This window comes from Rhinoraja longicauda, chromosome 39, assembly GCF_053455715.1.
Source record: "Rhinoraja longicauda isolate Sanriku21f chromosome 39, sRhiLon1.1, whole genome shotgun sequence".
NCBI lineage: Eukaryota > Metazoa > Chordata > Chondrichthyes > Rajiformes > Arhynchobatidae > Rhinoraja > Rhinoraja longicauda.
In genome coordinates, this window is record NC_135991.1 from 3,836,038 (window position 1) to 3,856,342 (window position 20,305).

Sequence of the window (20,305 nt, forward strand, 5' to 3'; positions counted from 1 at the left end):
ATGGACTTGGGGCCAATTACTTTATTACTGGAGGGTGGTGGAGAGAGAGAGAGAGAGACAGAGAGAGAGAGGGGGGCGAGAGAGAGACAGAGAGAGAGGGGAGAGAGAGAGTGGGGTTGAGTTGGCTGGGTCTGTATTCCTTCGAGCACAGGAGGATGAGGGGTGATCTTATAGAGGTGTACAAATCATGAGAGGAATAGATCGGGTTGACGCAGTCTTTTACCCAGAGTTGGGGAATCGATGACCAGAGGACAGAGGTTTAAGGTGAGGGGGGGAAAGAGAGAGAGAGGGGGAGAGAGAGAGAGGGTAGGGGAGTGAGAGGGGGAGTGAGAGGGAGGAAAGGGGTCTTCAGTTTCACACCTCTCCCCCCTCAGTCTTTCCCCCTCCCTCCCTCTCCCTCTCCCTCCCCGTCCTGTCTCAGGTCAGGCCTGGATACTGCTCTTGGTGCTGAAGGCCAGGTAGTAAACCAGGAGACCGATAATCGCCGCCACAACTTCCGTAGCCAACCATGGGCCATTCCACACTCCCTGGGGAGAGAGAGAGAGAGGGGGGAGAGAGAGTGGGGGGAAGAGAGAGGGGGGGAGAGAGAGGGAGGGGAGAGAGAGGGGGGAAGAGAGAGGGGGGAAGAGAGAGAGGGGGGAGAGAGAGGGGGAAGAGAGAGGGGGGGAGAGAGAGGGGGGGAAAGAGAGGGGGGGAGAGAGAGGGGGGGAGAGAGAGGGGGGGAGAGAGAGGGGGGGGAGAGAGAAGGGGAAGAGAGAGGGGGACAGAGAGAGGGGGAAGAGAGAGGGGGAGTGGAAGAGAGAGGGGGAGAGAGAGGGGGGGGAAGAGGGAGGTGGGGAAGAGAGAGGGGGGAAGAGAGAGGGGGAAGAGAGAGGAGGGGGGAAGAGAGGGGGGGAGAGAGAGGGGGAAGAGAGAGGGGGGAAGAGAGAGGGGGGGAAGAGAGAGGGGAGAGAGCAAACAAAATATGGTGTTTAGTCCATTTAGAGGGGCAGCAGTTCACACACACACGATCACACACTCTAGCAGACACTCACTCTCACACACACTCAGGCACTCTCTCACACACTCTGATACACGCACTTTCGCATACTCTCTCATACACGCGCGCGCGCGCACACACACACACACACATGCTCACACACATTCTCGCATACATTCACTCTCACACACAGACACACACAATCTCACACACGGACACACACACAATCTCTCACACTCTCACACACACACACTCACTCTCACACACACTCTCTGTGACTGTGGAATTCTCTGCCACAGAGGGCAGTGGAGGCCAAATCACTGGATGGATTTAAGAGAGGGTTTGATAGAGCTCTAGGGGCGAGTGGAATCAAGGGATATGGGGAGAAGGCAGGCACGGGTTATTGATTATGGATGATCAGCCATGATCACAATGAATGGCGGTGCGTACAGGCTCGAAGGGCCGAATGGCCTCCTCCTGCACCTGTTTTCCATGTTTCCACTCTCTCACACCCACACACTCTCATATACACATACTGAAGATCTCTCCGCACCGTCGCACACAGACACATAGATGTGCCGCAGTCAGTCCCACTATCGGACACCTCAACACATCCCCGACACCCCCATCTTCCCCCCGCCATTTACCCTGTGATCCACGCTGACTGCAAACAGAGGCCTCATGGCCGAATGGTCCTCTTTGTTCCTCTGAGCCTTTGAACGAGAGTGAGAGGGAGTAGAGGTTTAGTTTAGAGAAAAAGTGCGGAAACAGGCCACTCGGCCCACCGGGTCCGTTCTGACCAGCAATCGCCCGTTCACATGCTAGTCTAGTTTGGAGATACAGCATAAAAACAGGCCCTTCGGCCCAACGAGTCCGCGCTGACCAGCGATCCCCGCACACTGACACTATCCTACACACTAGGGACAATTTACATTTTTTTACCGAAGCCAATTAACCTACAAACCTGCATGTCTTTGGAGCGTGGGAGGAAACTGGAGCACCCGGAGAAAACCAGCTCCTCAGGTCACGGAGAGAACGTGCAAAGTCCATGCAGACAACAACCGTGGTCAGGATCGAACCCGGGTCTCTAGCGTTGTGAGGCAGCAACTCAACCGCTGCGACACTGTGCCGCCCCTCATTTGTCTAAACTCCAGCGAGTACAGGCCCAGTGCCGACAAACGCTCATCGTACGTTAACCCACTCATTCCTGGGATCGTTCTTGTACAAGAACGTCGAAGCTGAGATGAGCAAAGGATTAAATGTACTATATATGAATACGCGAAGTATAAGAAGTAAAGTGGATGAGCTTGAGGCTCAGTTAGAGATTGGTAGGCATGACATTGTGGGGATTAGAGACGTGGCTGCAGAAGGATTAGGACTGGGAACGGAATATTCATGGTTATTCGTCCTACAGAAAGGACAGGCAGGTGGGCAGAGGAGGTGGGGTAGCTCTGTTGGTGACGGATGGAATTCAGTCCCTTGCGAGGGTTGACATTGGGAATGACGATGTAGTCACTGTGGATAGAGTTGAGGAATTGTAAAGGTAAGAAAACACTTAAGGGAGTTATCTTTATTCTAATTGTTAACTGTATGTTGGTGTTGTCATTTGTGAGCGGAGCACCAAGGCACATTCCTTGTATATGCACATAATTAACCAATAAACCTATTCATTCATTCATTCATTCATCTACAACCCCCAAACAGTGGACTGGATATAGGGTGTAAGTTGCAGCAGGAGTTAAAATTGGCATGTAACAAAGGTAATGCCACTGTGGTTATGGGGGATTTCAATATGCAAGTCGACCACGTTGGTTCTGGACCCCAAGAAAGGGATTTTGTAGAGTGCCTCTGGAATGGATTCATAGAGCAGCTTGTAATGGAGCCTACCAGAGAGACGGCAATTCTGGATTTAATGTTGTCCAATGAACCAGGGGACCAATGAACAAGGGAACTCAAGATAAAGCTATTCTTGCTATTGAGGGCGTGCAGCGTAGGTTTACTAGGTTAATTGCCGGAATGGCGGGACTGTCATATGTTGAAAGACTGGAGCGGCTAGGCTTGTATACACTGGAATTTAGAAGGATGAGAGGAGATCTTATCGAAACGTATAAGATTATTGAGGGGTTGAACACATTAGAGGCAGGAAACATGTTCCCAATGTTGGGGGAGTCCAGAACCAGGGGCCACAGTTTAAGAATGAGGGGTAGGCCATTTAGAACGGAGATGAGGAAAAACTTTTTCAGTCAGAGTTGTCAATCTGTGGAATTCACTGCCCCAGAAGGCAGTGGAGGCCAATTCTCTGAACACATTCAAGAGAGAACTCGATAGAGCTCTTAAGGATAGCGGAGTCAGGGGTATGGGAAGAAGGCAGGAACGGGGTACTCATTGAGAATGATCAGCCATGATCACATTAAATGGTGGTGCTGGCTTGAAGGGCCGAAAGGCACATATTGTCTATTGCCCATAAAGGAACCGCTTGGAGGTAGTGACCATAATATGATTAGTTTTAATCTGCAATTTGAGAGGGAGGTTAAACCAGGAATGTCAGTGTTGCAGTTGAACAAAGGGGACTATGAAGGCATGAGAGAGGAGCTGGCCAAGGTCGAATGGAAACTGATCCTCGCAGGAATGACAGTGGAACAGCAATGGCAGGAATTTCTGGGCATATCCAGAAGATGCAGGATCATTTCATTCCAGAGGAAGAAAGATTCTAAGGGGAGTAAGAGGCACCATGACTGACAAGGGAAGTTAGAGATGGAATAAAACTAAAAGAAAAGATGTATAAGACAGCAAAGAGTAGCGGGAAGCCAGAGGATTGGGCAACTTTCAAAGGACAACAGAAGATAGCAAAATGGGCAGTACGGGCAGAAAAGATGAGGTACGAAGTGAAGCTGGCCAAGAATATGAAGGAGGACAGTAAAAGCTTCTTTAGGTATGTTAAGCGAAAAAGATTAGTAAAGACAAATGTGGGTCCCTTTAAGGCAGACACGGGTGAAATTATTATAGGTAACAAGGAAATAGCAGAAGAGTTGAACAGGTACTTCGGATCTGTCTTCACTAAGGAAGACACAAACAATCTCCCAGATGTACTAGTGGACAGTGGATCTAGGGGGGTAGAAGAACTGAAAGAAATTTGTATTAGGCGAGAAATAGTATTGGGTAGACTGATGGGACTGAAGGCTGATAAATCTCCAGGGCCTGATGGTCTGCATCTCAAGGTACTCAAGGAGGTGGCTCCAGAAATCGTGAACACATTGGTGATAATTTTCCAATGTTCAATAGATTCAGGATCAGTTCCTATGGATTGGAGGGTAGCTAATGTTATCCCACTTTTCAAGAAAGGAGCGAGAAAGAAAACGGGGAATTACAGACCAGTTAGCCTGACTTCGGTGGTGGGAAAGATGCTGGAGTCAATTATTAAAGAGGTAATAACGGTGCATTTGGATAGCAGTAAAAGGATAAGTCCAAGTCAGCATGGATTTATGAAGGGGAAATCCTGCTTGACTAATCTTCTGGAATTTTATGAGGATGTGACAAGTAAAATGGATGAAGGAGAGCCAGTGGATGTAGTGTATCTTGACTTTCAGAAAGCCTATGATAAGGTCCCACACGGGAGATTGGTGAGCAAAATTAGAGCACATGGTATTGGGGGTAGGGTGTTGACATGGATAGAGTTGGCAGACAGGAAGCAAAGAGTAGGAGTAAACGGGCCCTTTTCAGAATGGCAGGCAGTGAATAGTGGAGTGCCGCACGGCTCGGTGCTGGGGCCGCAACTATTTACAATATATATTAATGATGGATGATGGAATTAGAAGTAACACTAGCAGGTTTACGGATGACCACAACCTGGGTGGCAGTGTGAACTGCTAAGAGGATGTTAGGAGGTTGCAGGGTGTTTTGGACAGGTTGAGTGAGTGGGCAGATGCAGCGTAATGTAGATAAATGCAAGGTTATCCACTTTGGCGGCAAAAATAAGGAGGCAGATTATTATCTCAATGGTGTCAGATTAGGTAATGGGGAAGTGCAACGAGACCTTGGTGTCCTTGTACACCAGTCACTGAAAGTAAGCGTGCAGGTACAGGAGGCAGTGAAGTAAGCTAATGGCATGTTGGCCTTCATAATGAGAGGATTCGAGTGCAGGAGCAAAGAAGTCCTTCTGCAGTCGTATAGGGCCCTGGTGAGACCACATCTGGAGTATTGGGTGCAGTTTTGGCCTCCTAATTTGAGGAAGGACATCTTTGCTATTGAGGCAGTGCAGCGTAGATTGACGAGGTTAATCCCTGGGATGGAGGGACTGTCATACAAGGAAATATTGGAAAGACTATGGTTGTATTCACTGTAATTCAGAAGGATGAGGGGGGATCTTATAGAGACGTATAAAATTATAAAAGGACTAGACAAGCTAGATGCAGGAAATATGTTCCCAATGTTGGGGGTGTCCAGAACCAGGGCATAAAGTCTAACAATAAAGGGGAGGCCATTTAAAACTGAAGTGAGAAGAGACTTTTTTACCCAGAGTTGTGAATTTGTGGAATTCGCTGCCCCATAAGGCAGTGGAGGCCAATTCACTGGATGAATTTAAAAGAGAGTTACATAGAGCTCTAGGGGCTAGTGGCATCAAAGGATATGGGGAGAAGGCAGGCACGGGTTACTGATTGTAGATGATCAGCCATGATCACAATGAATGGCGGTGCTGGTTCGAAGGGCCAAACGGCCTCCTCCTGCACCTATTTTCTGTTTCTCTGACCATCTCCAGAGCCAGCACATCCTTCCTTAGATACAGGGCCCAAAACTGCTCACAATGCTCCAAATGTGGCCTGACCAATGCCTTGTAGAGCCTCAGCATTACATCCCTGTTTTTGAAAACAAGCCCTCTTGAAATAAATGCTGGCATTGAGTTTGCTTTCTTTACCACCGATTCGACTTGCAGATTGACATTTTTGGAATCCTGCACCAGCTCTCCTAAGTCCCTTTGCACGTCTGATTTCTGGATTCTCTCCCCATTTAGAAAACAGTCTATGCCTTTATTCCTACCACCAAAATGCGTGACTCCACACTTTGCTACCCTGGATTCCATCTGCCACTGCTCTGCCCACTCTCCCAACCTGTCCAAGTTCATCTGCAGAGTCCCTGCTCTCTCTACACTACCTACTACACTAGTGGCTCCGGTCACGTGTGGCTGCGGCTCTCTGGCAGTCTGTTTGTCTTTTTTTTTGTGTGTGTCGGTGTTGGGATGGTTTTTGTTTCTGTTTTTGGCTGTGTATGTGTGGGGGGGGGGGTCTCTTCCCCAGGGCGCAGCTCGGCCGCGGGGCCTTCCATCGCCCGCGGTGCCTTCCAGCTCGGCCGCTGGACTTAACATCGCCGGCGCGGTTCGGCTGCGGGACGTTTCAGTGCCCGGTGCGGCTCGGCTGCGGGACTTAACATCGCCGGCGCGGCTCAGCTGCGGGACGATTCAGTGCCCGGTGCGGCTCGGCTGCGGGACTTAACATCGCCGGCGCGGCTCGGCTGCGGGACGTTTCAGTGCCCGGTGCGGCTCGGCCGCTGGACTTAACATCGCCGGCGCGGCTCGGCTGCGGGACGTTTCAGTGTCCGGTGCGGCTCGGCCGCTGGACTTAACATCGCCGGCGCGGCTTGGCCGCGGGACGTTTCAGTGTCCGGTGCGGCTCGGCCGCGGGACTTAGCAGCGGCCGCGGTGCCTTCCATCGCCCGGCGCGGTTCGGCCGCTGGACTTAACATCGTCGGTGCGGCTCGGCCGCGGGACGTTTCAGTGCCCGGTGCGGCTCGGCCGCGGGGCCTTGCGGGGGCTGTTTCGTGTCGGGTGCCTCGGTAGGGGTCGAGCTGCCTGTCCGTGGGCGCGGGGGGGAAGAGAGTGGAAGTTTTGTTGCCTTCCATCACAGTGAGGGGATGTTTGGAGTCACTGTGATGGATGTTGGTGTTGGGGTCGTGTGTCCTGTGTTCTTTTCTTTTTTGCTGTGTCTTGTGACTGCTGAAATTTCGTTCGGTATTGATACCGAATGACAATAAAGTTCTGTTATGTTATGTCCACAAACTTGGCTACAAAGCCTTCAATCCCCTCGTCCAGGTCACTGATATACAAAAGTGGGTGGTTTTGCAGATAGTGAAGATGGTTGTGAAAAATTGCAGCAGGATCTTGATCGATTGGCCAGGTGGGCTGAGGAATGGTTGATGGAATTTACTATAGAGAAATGTGAGGTGTTGCTTTACAGCGAATGCAGCGCCGGAGACTCAGGTTCGATCCTGACTACGGGTGCTGCACTGTAAGGAGTTTGTACGTTCTCCCCGTGACCTGCGTGGGTTTACTCCGAGATCTTCGGTTTCCTCCCACACTCCAAAGACGTACAGGTATGTAGGTTAATTGGCTGGGTAAATGTAAAAAATTGTCCCTAGTGGGTGTAGGATAGTGTTAATGTACGGGGATCACTGGGCGGCACGGACTTGGAGGGCCGAAAAGGCCTGTTTCCGGCTGTATATATATGATATGATATGGGCAGGACCGACACTGAATGGTTGAGTGTTGTAGAGCAGAGGGATCTAGGAGTGCAGGTACACAGTTCCCTGAAAGTGGCATCACAGGTAGACGGAGTGTTGTAGAGCAGAGGGATCTAGGAGCGCAGGTACACAGTTCCCCGAAAGTGGTGTCACAGGTAGGCAGGGAGCATTGTGGAGCAGAGGGATCTAGGAGTGAAGGAACACAGTTCCCTGAAAGTGGCGCCACAGGTAGACAGGGACTGTTGTAGAGCAGAAGGATATAGGAGCACGGGTACACAGTTCCCTGAAAGTGGCATCACAGGTAGACAGGGAGTGCTGTGGAGCAGAGGGATCTAGGAGCCCAGGTACACAGTTCCCTGAAAGTGGCGTCACAGGTAGACAGGGTAGTCAAAAAGGCTTTCGGAACATCGGCCTTCATCAGTCATAGTATTGAGTATAGAAGTTGGGAGGTCATGTTGCAGCTGTACAAGACGTTGGTGAGGCCGCATTTGGAGTATTGTGTTCAGTTCTGGGCACTATGTTATAGGAAAGATGTCAAGCTGGAAAGGGTACAGAGAAGATTTTGAGTATGTTGCCAAGGACTTGGGGGTCTCTGCGACAGGGATAAGTTGAGCAGGCTGGGACTCTATCACTTAGAGCACAGGAGGATGATTATCTTATATAAGTGTACAAAATTATGAGAGGAATAGGTCAGGTAGACGCAGTCTCTTGCTGTTGGGAATCGAGTACCAGAAGACATAGGTTTAAGGTGAGAGTGGGGAAAGATTTAATAGGAATCCGAGTGGCAACTTTTCCACACAAAGGGTATGGAACGAGCTGCTGGAGGATGTAGTTCAGGCAGGGACTATCCCAACGTTTAACATTTGGACAGGTACATGGATAGGACTGGTTTGGAAGGATACGGGCCAAACGCGGGCAGGTGGGGCTTGCTGGTCAGTGTGGGCAATAGAAACATAGAAAATAGGTGCAGGAATAGGCCATTCAGCCCTTCGAGCCAGCACCGCCATTCAATATGATCATGGATGATCATCCAAAATCAGTACCCCATTCCTGTTTTTTCCCCATATCCCTTGATTCCGTTAGCCACAAGAGATAAATCTAACTCTCTCTTGAAAACATTCTGGAGGGAGAGGGTGAACAGCCAGTTGTCGTGGTGCACATTGGCACCAATGATATAGGTACAAAACGGGATGAGGTCCTACAAGGTGAATTTAGGGAGCTAGGAGATAAACTTAAAAGTAGGACCTCAAAGGTAATCATCTCTGGATTACTACCAGTGCCACGTGCTAGTCAGAGTAGAAATAGGAGGATATTACAGATGAATACGTGGCTTGAAAAATGGTGCAAGGGGGAGGGATTCGAATTTCTAGGACATTGGAACCAGTTCTGGGGGAGGTGGGACCAGTACAAACAGGACGGTCTGCACTTGGGCTGGAATAGCACCAATGTCCTTGGGGGAGTGTTTGCTAGTGCTGTCGGGGAGGATTTAAACTAATATGGCAGGGGGATGGGAACAAGAGCAGAGAGACAGAGGGGTATAAAGTGAGGGTAGAAACAATAGGTAGCAAGGTGAAAAGTAAAAGTGGCAGGCAGACAAATCCAGGGCAAAAATCAAAAAGGACCACTTTGCAACATAATTATATAAGGGGCAAGAGTGTCATAAAAACAAGCCTGAAGGCTTTGTGTCTCAATGCAAGGAGTATTCGGAATAAGGTGGATGAATTAAATGTGGAGATTGTTGTTAATGATTATGATGTAGTTGGGATTACGGAGACGTGGCTCCAGGGTGACCAAGGCTGGGAGCTCAACATCCAGGGATATTCTATATTCAGGCGGGATAGACAGAAAGGAAAAGGAGGTGGGGTAGCGTTGCTGGTTAGACAAGAGATTAACGCAATGGAAAGGAAGGACATTAGCTCGGAGGATATGGAATCGATATGGGTAGAGCTGCAAAACACTAAGGGGCAGAAAATGCTAGTGGGAGTTGTGTACAGGCCACCTAACAGCAGTAGTGAGGTTGGGGATGGCATCAAGCAGGAAATTAGAAATGCATGCACTAAAGGTGCAGCAGTTATAATGGGTGACTTCAATCTACATATAGATTGGGTGAACCAAACTGGCAGGGGTGCAGAGGAAGAGGATTTCTTGGAATGTTTGCGAGATGGTTTTCTAAACCAACATGTCCAGGAACCAACGAGAGAGCAGGCCATTCTAGATTGGGTATTGAGTAATGAGGAAGGGTTAGTTAGCAGTCTTGTTGTGCGAGGCCCCTTGGGCAAGAGTGATCATAATATGGTGGAGTTCTTCATTAGGATGGAGAGTGACAAAGTCAATACAGAAACAAGTGTTCTGAACTTAAAGAAAGGTAACTTTGAGGGTATGAGGCGTGAATTGTCCAAGATAGACTGGCAATTGATGCTGAAAGGGTTGACGGTGGACATGCAATGGAAGGCATTTAAAGGTCGCATGGATGAACTACAACAAGTGTTCATCCCAGTTTGGCAAAAACACAAACCAGGAAAGGTAGTGCATCCGTGGCAAACAAGGGAAATCAAGGATAGTATTAAAACAAAAGATGAAGCATACAGATTAGCCAGAAAAAGTAGCATACCAGAGGACTGGGAGAAATTCAGAGTCCAGCAGAGGAGGACAAAGGGCTTAATTAGGAAAGGGAAAATAGATTATGAGGGGAAAACTGGCAAGGAACATCAAAACTGACTGCAAAAGCTTTTATAGATATGTGAAGAGAAAAAGATTAGTTAAGACAAATGTAGATCCCTTGCAGTCGGAAACAGGTGAATTGATCATAGGGAACAAGGAGATGGCAGACCAATTGAACAAATACTTTGGTTCTGTCTTCACTAAGGAAGACATAAACCGTCTGCCGGGATTCGGGGGGTCTAATGAGATGGAGGAACTAAGGGAAATCCAGGTTAAGTCGGAAAGTAGTGTTAGGTAGTACATAGTACACTATAGTGTTAGGTAGGTACATAGGAGATTAGTGGGCAAAATTAGGGCACATGGTATTGGGGGGAAGGGTACTGACATGGATAGAAAATTGGTTGACAGACAGAAAGCAAAGAGGGGGATAAATGGGTCCCTTTCGGAATGGCAGGCAGTGACCAGTGGGGGTACCGCAAGGCTCGGTGCTGGGACCCCAGCTATTTACGATATACATTAATGACTTAGACGAAGGGATTAAAAGTACCATTAGCAAATTTGCAGATGATACTAAGCTGGGGGGTAGTGTGAATTGTGAGGAAGATGCAATAAGGCTGCAGGGTGACTTGGACAGGTTGTGTGAGTGGGCGGGATACATGGCAGATGCAGTTTAATGTAGATAAGTGTGAGGTTATTCACTTTGGAAGTAAGAATAGAAAGGCAGATTATTATCTGAATGGTGTCAAGTTAGGAGGAGGGGGAGTTCAACGAGATCTGGGTGTCCTAGTGCATCAGTCACCGAAAGGAAGCATGCAGGTACAGCAGGCAGTGAAGAAAGCCAATCGAATGTTGGCCTTCGTAACAAGAGGAGTTGAGTATAGGAGCAAAGAGGTCCTTCTACAGTTGTACCGGGCCTGGTGAGACCGCACCTGGAGTACTGTGTGCAGTTTTGGTCTCCAAATTTGAGGAAGGATATTCTTGCTATGGAGGGCGTGCAGCGTAGGTTCACTAGGTTAATTCCCGGAATGGCGGGACTGTCGTATGTTGAAAGGCTGGAGCGATTGGGCTTGTATACACTGGAATTTAGAAGGATGAGGGGGGATCTTATTGAAACATATAAGATAATTAGGGGATTGAACACATTAGAGGCAGGAAACATGTTCCCAATGTTGGGGGAGTCCAGAACAAGGGGCCACAGTTTTAAGAATAAGGGGTAGGCCATTTAGGAACGGAGATGAGGAAGAACCTTTTCAGTCAGGAGAGTGGTGAAGGTGTGGAATTCTCTGCCTCAGAAGGCAGTGGAGGGCCAGTTCGTTGGATGCTTTCAAGAGAGCTGGATAGAGCTCTTAAGGATAGCGGAATGAGGGGGTATGGGGAGAAGCAGGAACAGGGTACTGATTGAGAGTGATCAGCCATGATCGCATTGAATGGCGGTGCTGGCTCGAAGGGCTGAATGGCCTACTCCTGCACCTATTGTCTATTGTCTATTAAAGGCAGATAAATCCCCAGGGCCAGATAGGCTGCATCCCAGAGTGCTTAAGGAAGTAGCCTCAGAAATAGTGGATGCATTAGTGATAATTTTTCAAAACTCTTTAGATTCTGGAGTAGTTCCTGAGGACTGGAGGGTAGCTAATGTAACCCCACTTTTTAAAAAGGGAGGGAAAGAGAAAACGGGGTATTATAGACCAGTTAGCCTAACATCGGTAGTGGGAAAATGCTAGTCAGTTATTAAAGATGTGATAGCATCACATTTGGAAAGTGGTGAAATCATCGGACAAAGTCAGCATGGATTTACAAAAGGCAAATCATGTCTGACGAATCTTATAGAATTTTTCGAGGATGTAACTGTAGAATGGATAAGGGAGAACCAGTCGATGTGTTATATCTGGACTTTCAGAAGCCTTCGACAAGGTCCCACATAGGAGATTGGTGTACAAACTTAAAGCACACGGTATTGAGGGTTCAGTGTTGAGGTGGATAGAAAATTGGTTGGCGGACAGGAAGCAAAGAGTAGGAATAAACGGGTCCTTTTCGGAATGGCAGGCAGTGACTAGTGGGGTACCGCAAGGCTCAGTGCTGGGACCCGTTATTTACAGTGTATATTAATGATTTGGACGAGGAATTGAATGCAACATCTCTAAGTTTGCGGATGACACGAAGCTGGGTGGCAGTGTTAGCTGCGAGGAGGATGCTAGGAGGCTGCAGAGAGACTTGGATAGATTAGGCGAGTGGGCAAATGCATGGCAGATGCAATATAATGTGGATAAATGTGAGGTTATCCACTTTGGCGGCAAGAACAGGAAAGCAGAGTATTACCTGAATGGTGAACGATTAGGAGAAGGGGAGATGCAACGTGACCTGGGTGTCACGGTGCACCAGTCATTGAAAGCAAGCGTGCAGGTGCAGCAGGCAGTGAAGAAAGCGAATGGTATGTTGGCATTCATAGCAAGGGGATTTGAGTTTAGGAGCAGGGAGGTTCTACTGCAGTTGTACAGGGCCTTGGTGAGACCGCACCAGGAGTATTGTGTGCAGTTTTGGTCTCCTAATCTGAGGAAAGACATTCTTGCCTTAGAGGGAGTACAGAGAAGGTTCACGAGATTGATCCCTGGGATGGCGGGACTTTCATATGAAGAAAGACTGGATAGATTAGGCTTGTACTCGCTGGAATTTAGAAGACTGAGGGGGGATCTTATAGAAACATATAAAATTCTTAAGGGGTTGGAGAGGCTAGATGCGGGAAGATTGTTCCCGATGTTGGGGGAGTCCAGAACCAGGGGTCACAGCTTAAGGATAAGGGGGAAGTCTTTTAGGACCGAGATGAGAAAACATTTCTTCACACAGAGTGGTGAGTCTGTGGAATTCTCTGCCACAGAAGGTAGTTGAGGCCAGTTCCTTGGCTATATTTAAGAGGGAGTTAGATGTGGCCCTTTTTGCTAAAGGGATCAGGGGGTATGGAGAGAAGGCAGGTACAGTTTACTGAGCTGGATGATCAGCCATGATCATATTGAATGGCAGTGCAGGATTGAAGGATTGAAGGGCCAAATGGCCTACTCCTGCACCTATTTTCTATGTTTCACCGAATAGGCCTCCACTGCCCTCTGTGGCAGAGAATTCCAGATTCACAACTCTCTGGGTGAATTTTTTTCCCCTCATAGTCCTAAATGGCCTACCCCTTATTCTTAAACTGTGTGACCCCTGGTTCTGGACTCCCCCCACCATCGGGAAAAAATTTCCGGCATCTAGCCTGTCCAAAGAATTTTAGATATTTTTGTTCGATCCCCTCTCATTCTTGTAAATTCCAGTGAATACAAGCCCATTCGACCCATTCTTTCATCATATGTCAGTCGCGCCATCCCAGGAATTAACCTGGTGAACCTACACTACACTCACTCAATAGCAAGAATGTCCTTCCTCAAATTAGGAGACCAAAACTGCACACAATACTCCAGGTGCTATCTCACCAGGGCCCTGTACAACTGCAATAGGACCTCCTTGCTCCTAAACTCAAATCCTCTTGCAATGAAGGCCAACATGCCATTAGCTTCCTTCACTGTCTGTTATACAGAAACATAGAAGATATATGCAGGAGGAGGCCATTTGGCCCTTCGAGCCAGCACCGCCATTCATTGTGATCATGGCTGATCATCCACAATCAGCAATACAGTGCCTGCCTTCTCCCCATATCCCCAGATTCCACTGGTCCCCAGAGCTCTATCTAACTCTCTTTTAAATTCATCCATTGAATCGGCCTCCACTGCCTTCTGTGGCAGAGAATTCCACAAATTCACAACTCTGGGTGAAAAAGATTTTTCGCAACTCAGTTTTAAATGTCCTCCCCTTTATTCCTAGACTGGACTCCCCAACATTGGGAACATCTTTCCTGCATCTTGCTTGTCCAGTCATTTTATAATTTTATTATTATCCTCTCACGGGGATCTTATGTTAGGACGAAGGGCCTGTTTCCACGCTGTGTGACTCTCTGACTTAGAAAACAGTCTCTGCCTTTATTCATTGTATTGACGAAAAGACTCACCTTTCTCAGAGCACTAAAGGATTCCTCGTCAAAGAATTTAACCTCGTAGGTGCCCGATCTTGCCAGCTTGTGATCTGAACTCCAGGAAACCTGTGAGACAGTTCGTTTAGTTTATTGACACGTGTACCGCGTACAGTGAAAAGCTTTTTTGTCACCTGTTATCCAGCCAGCGGAAAGACTACATGATTACAAGCGAGCTGTCCACAGTGTACACACACAAGGTAAAGGGAATAACATTTAGCGCAAGGTGAAGTCCGATTAAAGATAGTCCGACAGTCTCCAATGAGGTAGATGGGAGGTCAGGACTGCTCTCTAGTTTGAGGTGAGAGGGGAAAGATTTAATAGGAACCTGAGTGGTGACGTTTTCCAAACAGAGGGTGGTGTGTGTGTGTGGAACGAGCTGCCGGAGGAGGCAGTTGAGGCAGGGACGATTCCAACGATGTCGTCATGCTGGAAAGGGCGCAGAGAAAATATACGAGGATGTTGCCAGGAGCTACGGGGAAAGGTTGGGGCAGGCTGGGACTCTATTCCTTGGAGCGCAGGTGGATGAGGGGTGATTTTCTCGAGTTGTATAAAAAATCATGAGAGGAATAGATCGGGTAGACACACAGTCTCTTGCCCAAAGTAGGGGAATCGAGGACCAGAGGACACAGGTTTAAGGTGAAGGGGAAAATATTTAATAGGTATCTGAGGGGCAACTTTTCCACACAGAGGATGGTGGGTGTAGGGAACGAGCTGCCGGAGGAGGTAGCTGAGGCTGGGACTATCACAACGTTTAAGAAACAGTTGGACAGGTACATGGATAGGATGGGTTTGGACGGATATGGGCCAAACGCGGGCAGGTGGGACTAGTGTAGATGGGGCATGTTGGCAGGTGGGGGCAAGTTGGGCTGAAGGGCCTGTTTCCACGCTTTGTGACTCTGACAGACACATCCCCCCCCCACGTCCCTGTTCACGCACCTGATATCGGCCAACATCCTGCCCACGTGTAACAGGAAATTGTTTACCATCTACGTCAGCATACAGTGCCACGTTCTGTGCAGGAGAGAGAGAGAGTCAGAGAGAGATTGGGGGGGGGGGGGGAAGGGGAGAGAGAGAGGGGAGAGGGAGCGAGGGAGGTAGAGAGAGAGGGGGAGAGAGAGAGAGGGACACGGAGAGGGGAGAGGGACAGAGAGAAAGAGAGAGACAGATACCCAGAGGGAGAGTGAAAGAGAGAGAGGAGGGGAGAGAGAGAAGGGAGGGTGAGAGAGAGAGAGAGAGGGAGAGAGAGGGGAGAGCGGAGGGAAGAGACAAAGAAAGAGAGAGGGAGGGAGGCAGGAGAGAGAGAGAGGGGGTTAGTATGTGTGGGATTAGTGTGCGGATGGATACAGGGCCGTGGGGAGGGAGGGTGGCGGTGGCATTAGTGCGGGGGGGATACAGGGCCGTGGGGAGGGAGCGGTGGGATTAGTGCGGGGGGGGGTACAGGGCCGTGGGGGGGAGGGGGACGGTGGGATTAGTGCGGGGGATACAGGGCCGTGGGGGGAGGGGGGCGGTGGGATTAGTGCGGGGGATACAGGGCCGTGGGGGGGCAGCGGGGCGGTGGGATTAGTGCGGGGGATACAGGGCCGTGGGGGGGAGGGGTCGGTGGGATTAGTGCGGGGGATACAGGGCCTTGGGGGGGGCAGCGGAGTGGTGGGATTAGTGCGCGAATGGATACAGGGCCATGGGGAGGGAGGGGGGCGGTGGCAGTAGTGCGGGGGGGGGGGATACAGGGCCGTGGGGGGGGGAGCGGTGCGATTAGTGCGGTGGGATTAGTGTGCGGATGGATACAGGGCCGTGGGGGGGAGGGGGATTAGTGTGCGGGTGGATACAGGGCCGTGGGGGGGGAGCGGTGGGGTGGGATTAGTGCGGGGGAATACAGGGCCGTGGGGAGGGAGGGGGGCGGTGGGATTAGTGCGGGGGGATACAGGGCCGTGGGGAGGGAGCGGTGGGATTAGTGCGGGGGGGGATACAGGGCCGTGGGGGGGAGGGGGGCGGTGGGATTAGTGCGGGGGATACAGGGCCGTGGGGGGGCAGCGGGGCGGTGGGATTAGTGTGCGAATGGATACAGGGCCGTGGGGAGGGAGGGGGGCGGTGGGAGTATTGCGGGGGGGTGGGATACAGGGCCGTGGGGGGGGGGGGGGAGCGGTGCGATTAGTGCGGTGGGATTAGTGTGCGGATGGATACAGGGCCGTGGGGGGGATACAGGGCCGTGGGGGGCAGCGGGATTAGTGTGCGGATGGATACAGGGCCGTGGGGGGGAGGGGGCGGTGGGATTAGTGCGGGGGATACAGGGCCGTGGGGGGGAGGGGGGATTAGTGCGGGGGGGGGATACAGGGCCGTGGGGGTGGAGGGGGGTGGGGGGATTAGTGGGCGGATGGATACAGGGCCGAGGGGGGAGGTGGGATTAGTGTGCGGATGGATACAGGGCCGTGGGGGGCGGTGGGATTAGTGCGGGGAGGATACAGGGCCGTTGGGGGGGGGGGGCGGTGGGATTAGTGTGCGGATGGATACAGGGCCGTGGGGGGGCGGTGGGATTAGTGCGGGGGATACAGGGATACAGGCCCGTGGGGGGGGAGGGGGCGGTGGGATTAGTGCGGGGAGGATACAGGGCCGTGGGGGGGGGGGGGGGGGGGGGCGGGGCGGTGGGATTAGTGTGGGGTTCATCGATACCTACCTGCGCTCCATTTTTACAGGTGAGGGAGATTTCAACAATAAAGACAGTCTCTGAAGAGATAACGGCATCAGTCGTCGTGTAATACGAGGGTATAATTGATGGCTCTGTGCATGTGTCAGCTGTTTACACACAGATCAGTGTTAGTACTCAAACTCAGTCACACAGTGTAGAAACAGGCCCTTCGGCCCAACTTGCCCACACCGGCCAACATGCCCCATCTACACTCGCCCCACCAGCCCGCGTTTGATTTTTTTTTTAGATTTAGAGATACAGCGCAGAAACATGCCCTTCGGCCCACCGATTCTGCGCCGCCCAGCGATCCCCGCACACTTATACTATCCTACACCAACTAGGGCCAATTTTTACTTTTGCCCAGCCAATTAACCTACATACCAGTACGTCTTTGGAGTTTGGCCCATTTCCCTCCAATCTTGTCCGTCCAAATGTTTCTTAAACGTTGCGATAGTCCCTGCCTCAACTACCTCCTCCGGCAGCTCGTTCCATACACCCACCACCCGCTGCGTGGAAAAGTCGCCCCTCAGGTTCCTATTAAATCTTTAGGGAAAAAAGCTGCAGATGCTTGTTAAAATTGAAGGCAGAGACAAAATGCTGGAGTAACTCAGCGGGTCAGGCAGCATCTCTGGAGAGAAGGAATGGGTGGCGTTTTGGGTCGAGACTCTTCTTCAGACTCAATGGGTGACGTTTCAGGTCGAGACCCTTCTCCAGATGCAACCCGAAACGTCACTCATTCCTTCTCTCCAGAGATGCTGCCTGACCCACTGAGTTACTCCAGCATTTTATGTCTACCTCCTACTAAATCTTTCTCCCTCTCACCTTAAACTAGAGAGAGGTCCTGACCTCCCAATCTACCTCATCTTTAATCAGACTTTACCTCGCACTAAACATTATTCCTTTTATCCTGTATCTGTACACTGTGGACGGCTCGATTGCAATCATATTTAGTCTTTCCACTGACTGAATAGCAAGCAACAGTAAAGCTTTTCACTGTATCACGGCACACGTGACAATAAACTAAATTTTACTGGACTTCATCTTGCAATAAACATTGTTCCCTTTATACTGTATCTACATTTGAACCCCCCCCCCCTTTCCTTTCCAAACCTCTCCTGCATTGAACTAGCACCCTCCCCATCCCCCAGAACCAGTCAGAACCCCCCTCCCTTGCAATGCACAGGAAGATCCCAGTTTATACTGAAATAATCCTCACACTCAATCAGCTCCAAACCTCTCCTGCATTGGTCTGGCACCCTCCCTGTCCTCCAGAATCAGTCGGATCACCCTCCCTGTCCTCCAGAATCAGTCAGACCCCCCCCACATCCCCCTCCCCTGAAATGCACAGCAACATCCCACACAGATTATACTCAAATAATCCTTGGATTTGAACCACACACTCTATCGGCTCCAAACCTCTCCTGCATTGGTCCAGCACCCTCCCCGTCCCCCAGAATCAGTCAGACCCCTCCCCTGCAATGCACAGCAAGATCCCAGAGTTTATACTCAAATAATTCTTGCATTTGAACAACACACTCAATCAGATGCAGACCTCTCCTGCATTGGTCTAGCACCCTCCCCGTCTCCCAGAATCAGTCAGACCCCCACACACACCCCTCCTATCCCCTCCCCTGTAATGCACAGCAGGATCCCAGTTTATACTCAAATAATTCTTGCATTTGAACCACACTCAATCAGCTGCAAACCTCTCATGCATTGGTCTAGCACCCTCCCCGTCCCCCAGAATCAGTCAGACCACCCCCCCCCCCACAACCCCCTCCCCTGCAATGCACAGCAAGATCCCACAGTTTATACTCAAATAATTCTTGCATTTGAACAACACACTCAATCAGATGCAGACCTCACCTGCATTGGTCTAGCACCCTCCCCATCCCCCAGAATCAGTCAGACCACACCCCCTCCCCATCCCATGCAACGCACAGCAGGATCCCAGTTTATACTCAAATAATTCTTGCATTTGAACGACACACTCAATCAGTTGCAAACCTCTCATGCATTGGTCTAGCACCCTCCAGAATCAGTCTACCCCCACCCCTCTCCCCTGCAATGCACAGCAGGATCCCAGTTTATACTCAAATAATTCTTGCATTTGAACACACTCAATCAGATGCAGACCTCTCCTGCATTGGTCTAGCACCCTCCCCGCCCCCAGAATCAGTCAGGACCCCCCCCTCCTGCAATGCACACAGCACGATCCCACAGTTGAAACGTAAATACCCCTTGCGTTTGACCCACAACCCCAATAGCCACTAACGCTCTCCTGCATTGAACTAGCGTCCTTCCCGTCCCCCAGAGCGTTTAACACCTCCCCCCTCCCCACTCCGAAAGCGCACAGCCAGACCCCACGGTGGATCCAAGGCTGTGGCGGACGAGGGAAGGGTGAGAGGGGGGCTGCTCACCCCGTCCCGGGGCGGGCCATGGCGGCGGCCAGCACAAGGAGAGCGGCCGCAAAGCGCTGCCCAACATCCGTCCTGCCGGCGGCCATCTTCCTTGACCTTCTCTCTCCCGCCGCGATGCAGCTTGGGGGGAAGGTCAGGCGCGGTGCACGCTGGGACGGGCGCCGATCCTCGGGACGCTGCTGCGCAGGCGCTCGGGCGTCGGGCCCGGCAACTATCCACCACTGCGCACGCGCAGTTACCGGGCCCGGCACCCTCCCTCAACCACGCGTGCGCTCACCGGGCCCGGCAAAACCCTTCCCCAAATGCGCACGCGCGACCGCCGGGCCCGGCAATTGGGAGCGCACTGCGCTGGCGCGACTGCCACGTTGAAACTTGTGCGATTCACAGGAGAAAGTTTTAAAAGTTCTATCGAGTGAATTTCTTTCAAAATATAATGTATATGCACTTTAATGTGTGTAAAGTATAAATGTATTTGTTTATTGTTTATAAAGTATATATTTTTACAATAATTTATTGTGTGTAAAGTATATTAAAGTTTATAAAGTGAAAATGTGATGTATATTTTAATGTATCACAAAGTGCTGGAGTAACTCAGCGGGTCAGGCAGCATCTGGGAGAGGGGGGATGGGTGACCTTTCGGGTCAAGACCCTTCTTCAAGAACTATATACAGAATATATTTATGCACAACTAAATATATAAACTATAAAATAATGCACAATAAACTATATACACAATAAAGTACATACACGATGTTATACTTTAAAATTATTCTTTATACACATTAAAATATAAAATCTTCAAGAAGGGTCTCGACCCAAAACGTCACCCATTCCCTCGCTCCTAGATGCTGCCTGACCCGCTGAGTTACTCCAGTATTTTGTGATACCTTAAAATATACATTACATTTTCACTTTTTGAACTTTAATATACTTTACACTCAATAAACCTATTGTAAAAATATATACTTCTTCAAGAAATGTCTCGATCCAAAACG

General features: G+C 50.2%; 1 protein-coding gene across 1 annotated transcript; it reads right to left on the minus strand.

Moving 5' to 3' along the window:
• Nucleotides 1-11: 11 nt before the first annotated feature.
• Nucleotides 12-19,436, minus strand: ssr4 (signal sequence receptor, delta). The gene is made up of 6 exons (XM_078430124.1): nucleotides 19,311-19,436; nucleotides 16,879-16,997; nucleotides 15,144-15,218; nucleotides 14,184-14,273; nucleotides 1,627-1,692; nucleotides 12-527 (listed from the first exon to the last, which is right to left on the minus strand). The coding sequence occupies exons 1-6, from the start codon at nucleotides 19,375-19,377 to the stop codon at nucleotides 423-425; spliced, it is 522 nt and encodes a 173-aa protein (XP_078286250.1). The 5' UTR covers nucleotides 19,378-19,436; the 3' UTR covers nucleotides 12-422.
• Nucleotides 19,437-20,305: the final 869 nt, after the last annotated feature.

What these genes read in the sequence shown, in the direction of transcription:
- ssr4 (XM_078430124.1), bottom strand. Translation starts at nt 19,377, where the DNA reads ATGTTGGGCAGCGCTTTGCGGCCGCTCTCCTTGTGCTGGCCGCCGCCA. An exon ending in ATGGCCCGCCCCGGGACGGG is followed by an intron (nt 16,998 to 19,310) that starts GTGAGCAGCCCC and finishes GTGTGTAAACAG; the next exon opens with CTGACACATGCACAGAGCCA. An exon ending in CCTGTAAAAATGGAGCGCAG is followed by an intron (nt 15,219 to 16,878) that starts GTAGGTATCGAT and finishes TCTCCTGCACAG; the next exon opens with AACGTGGCACTGTATGCTGA.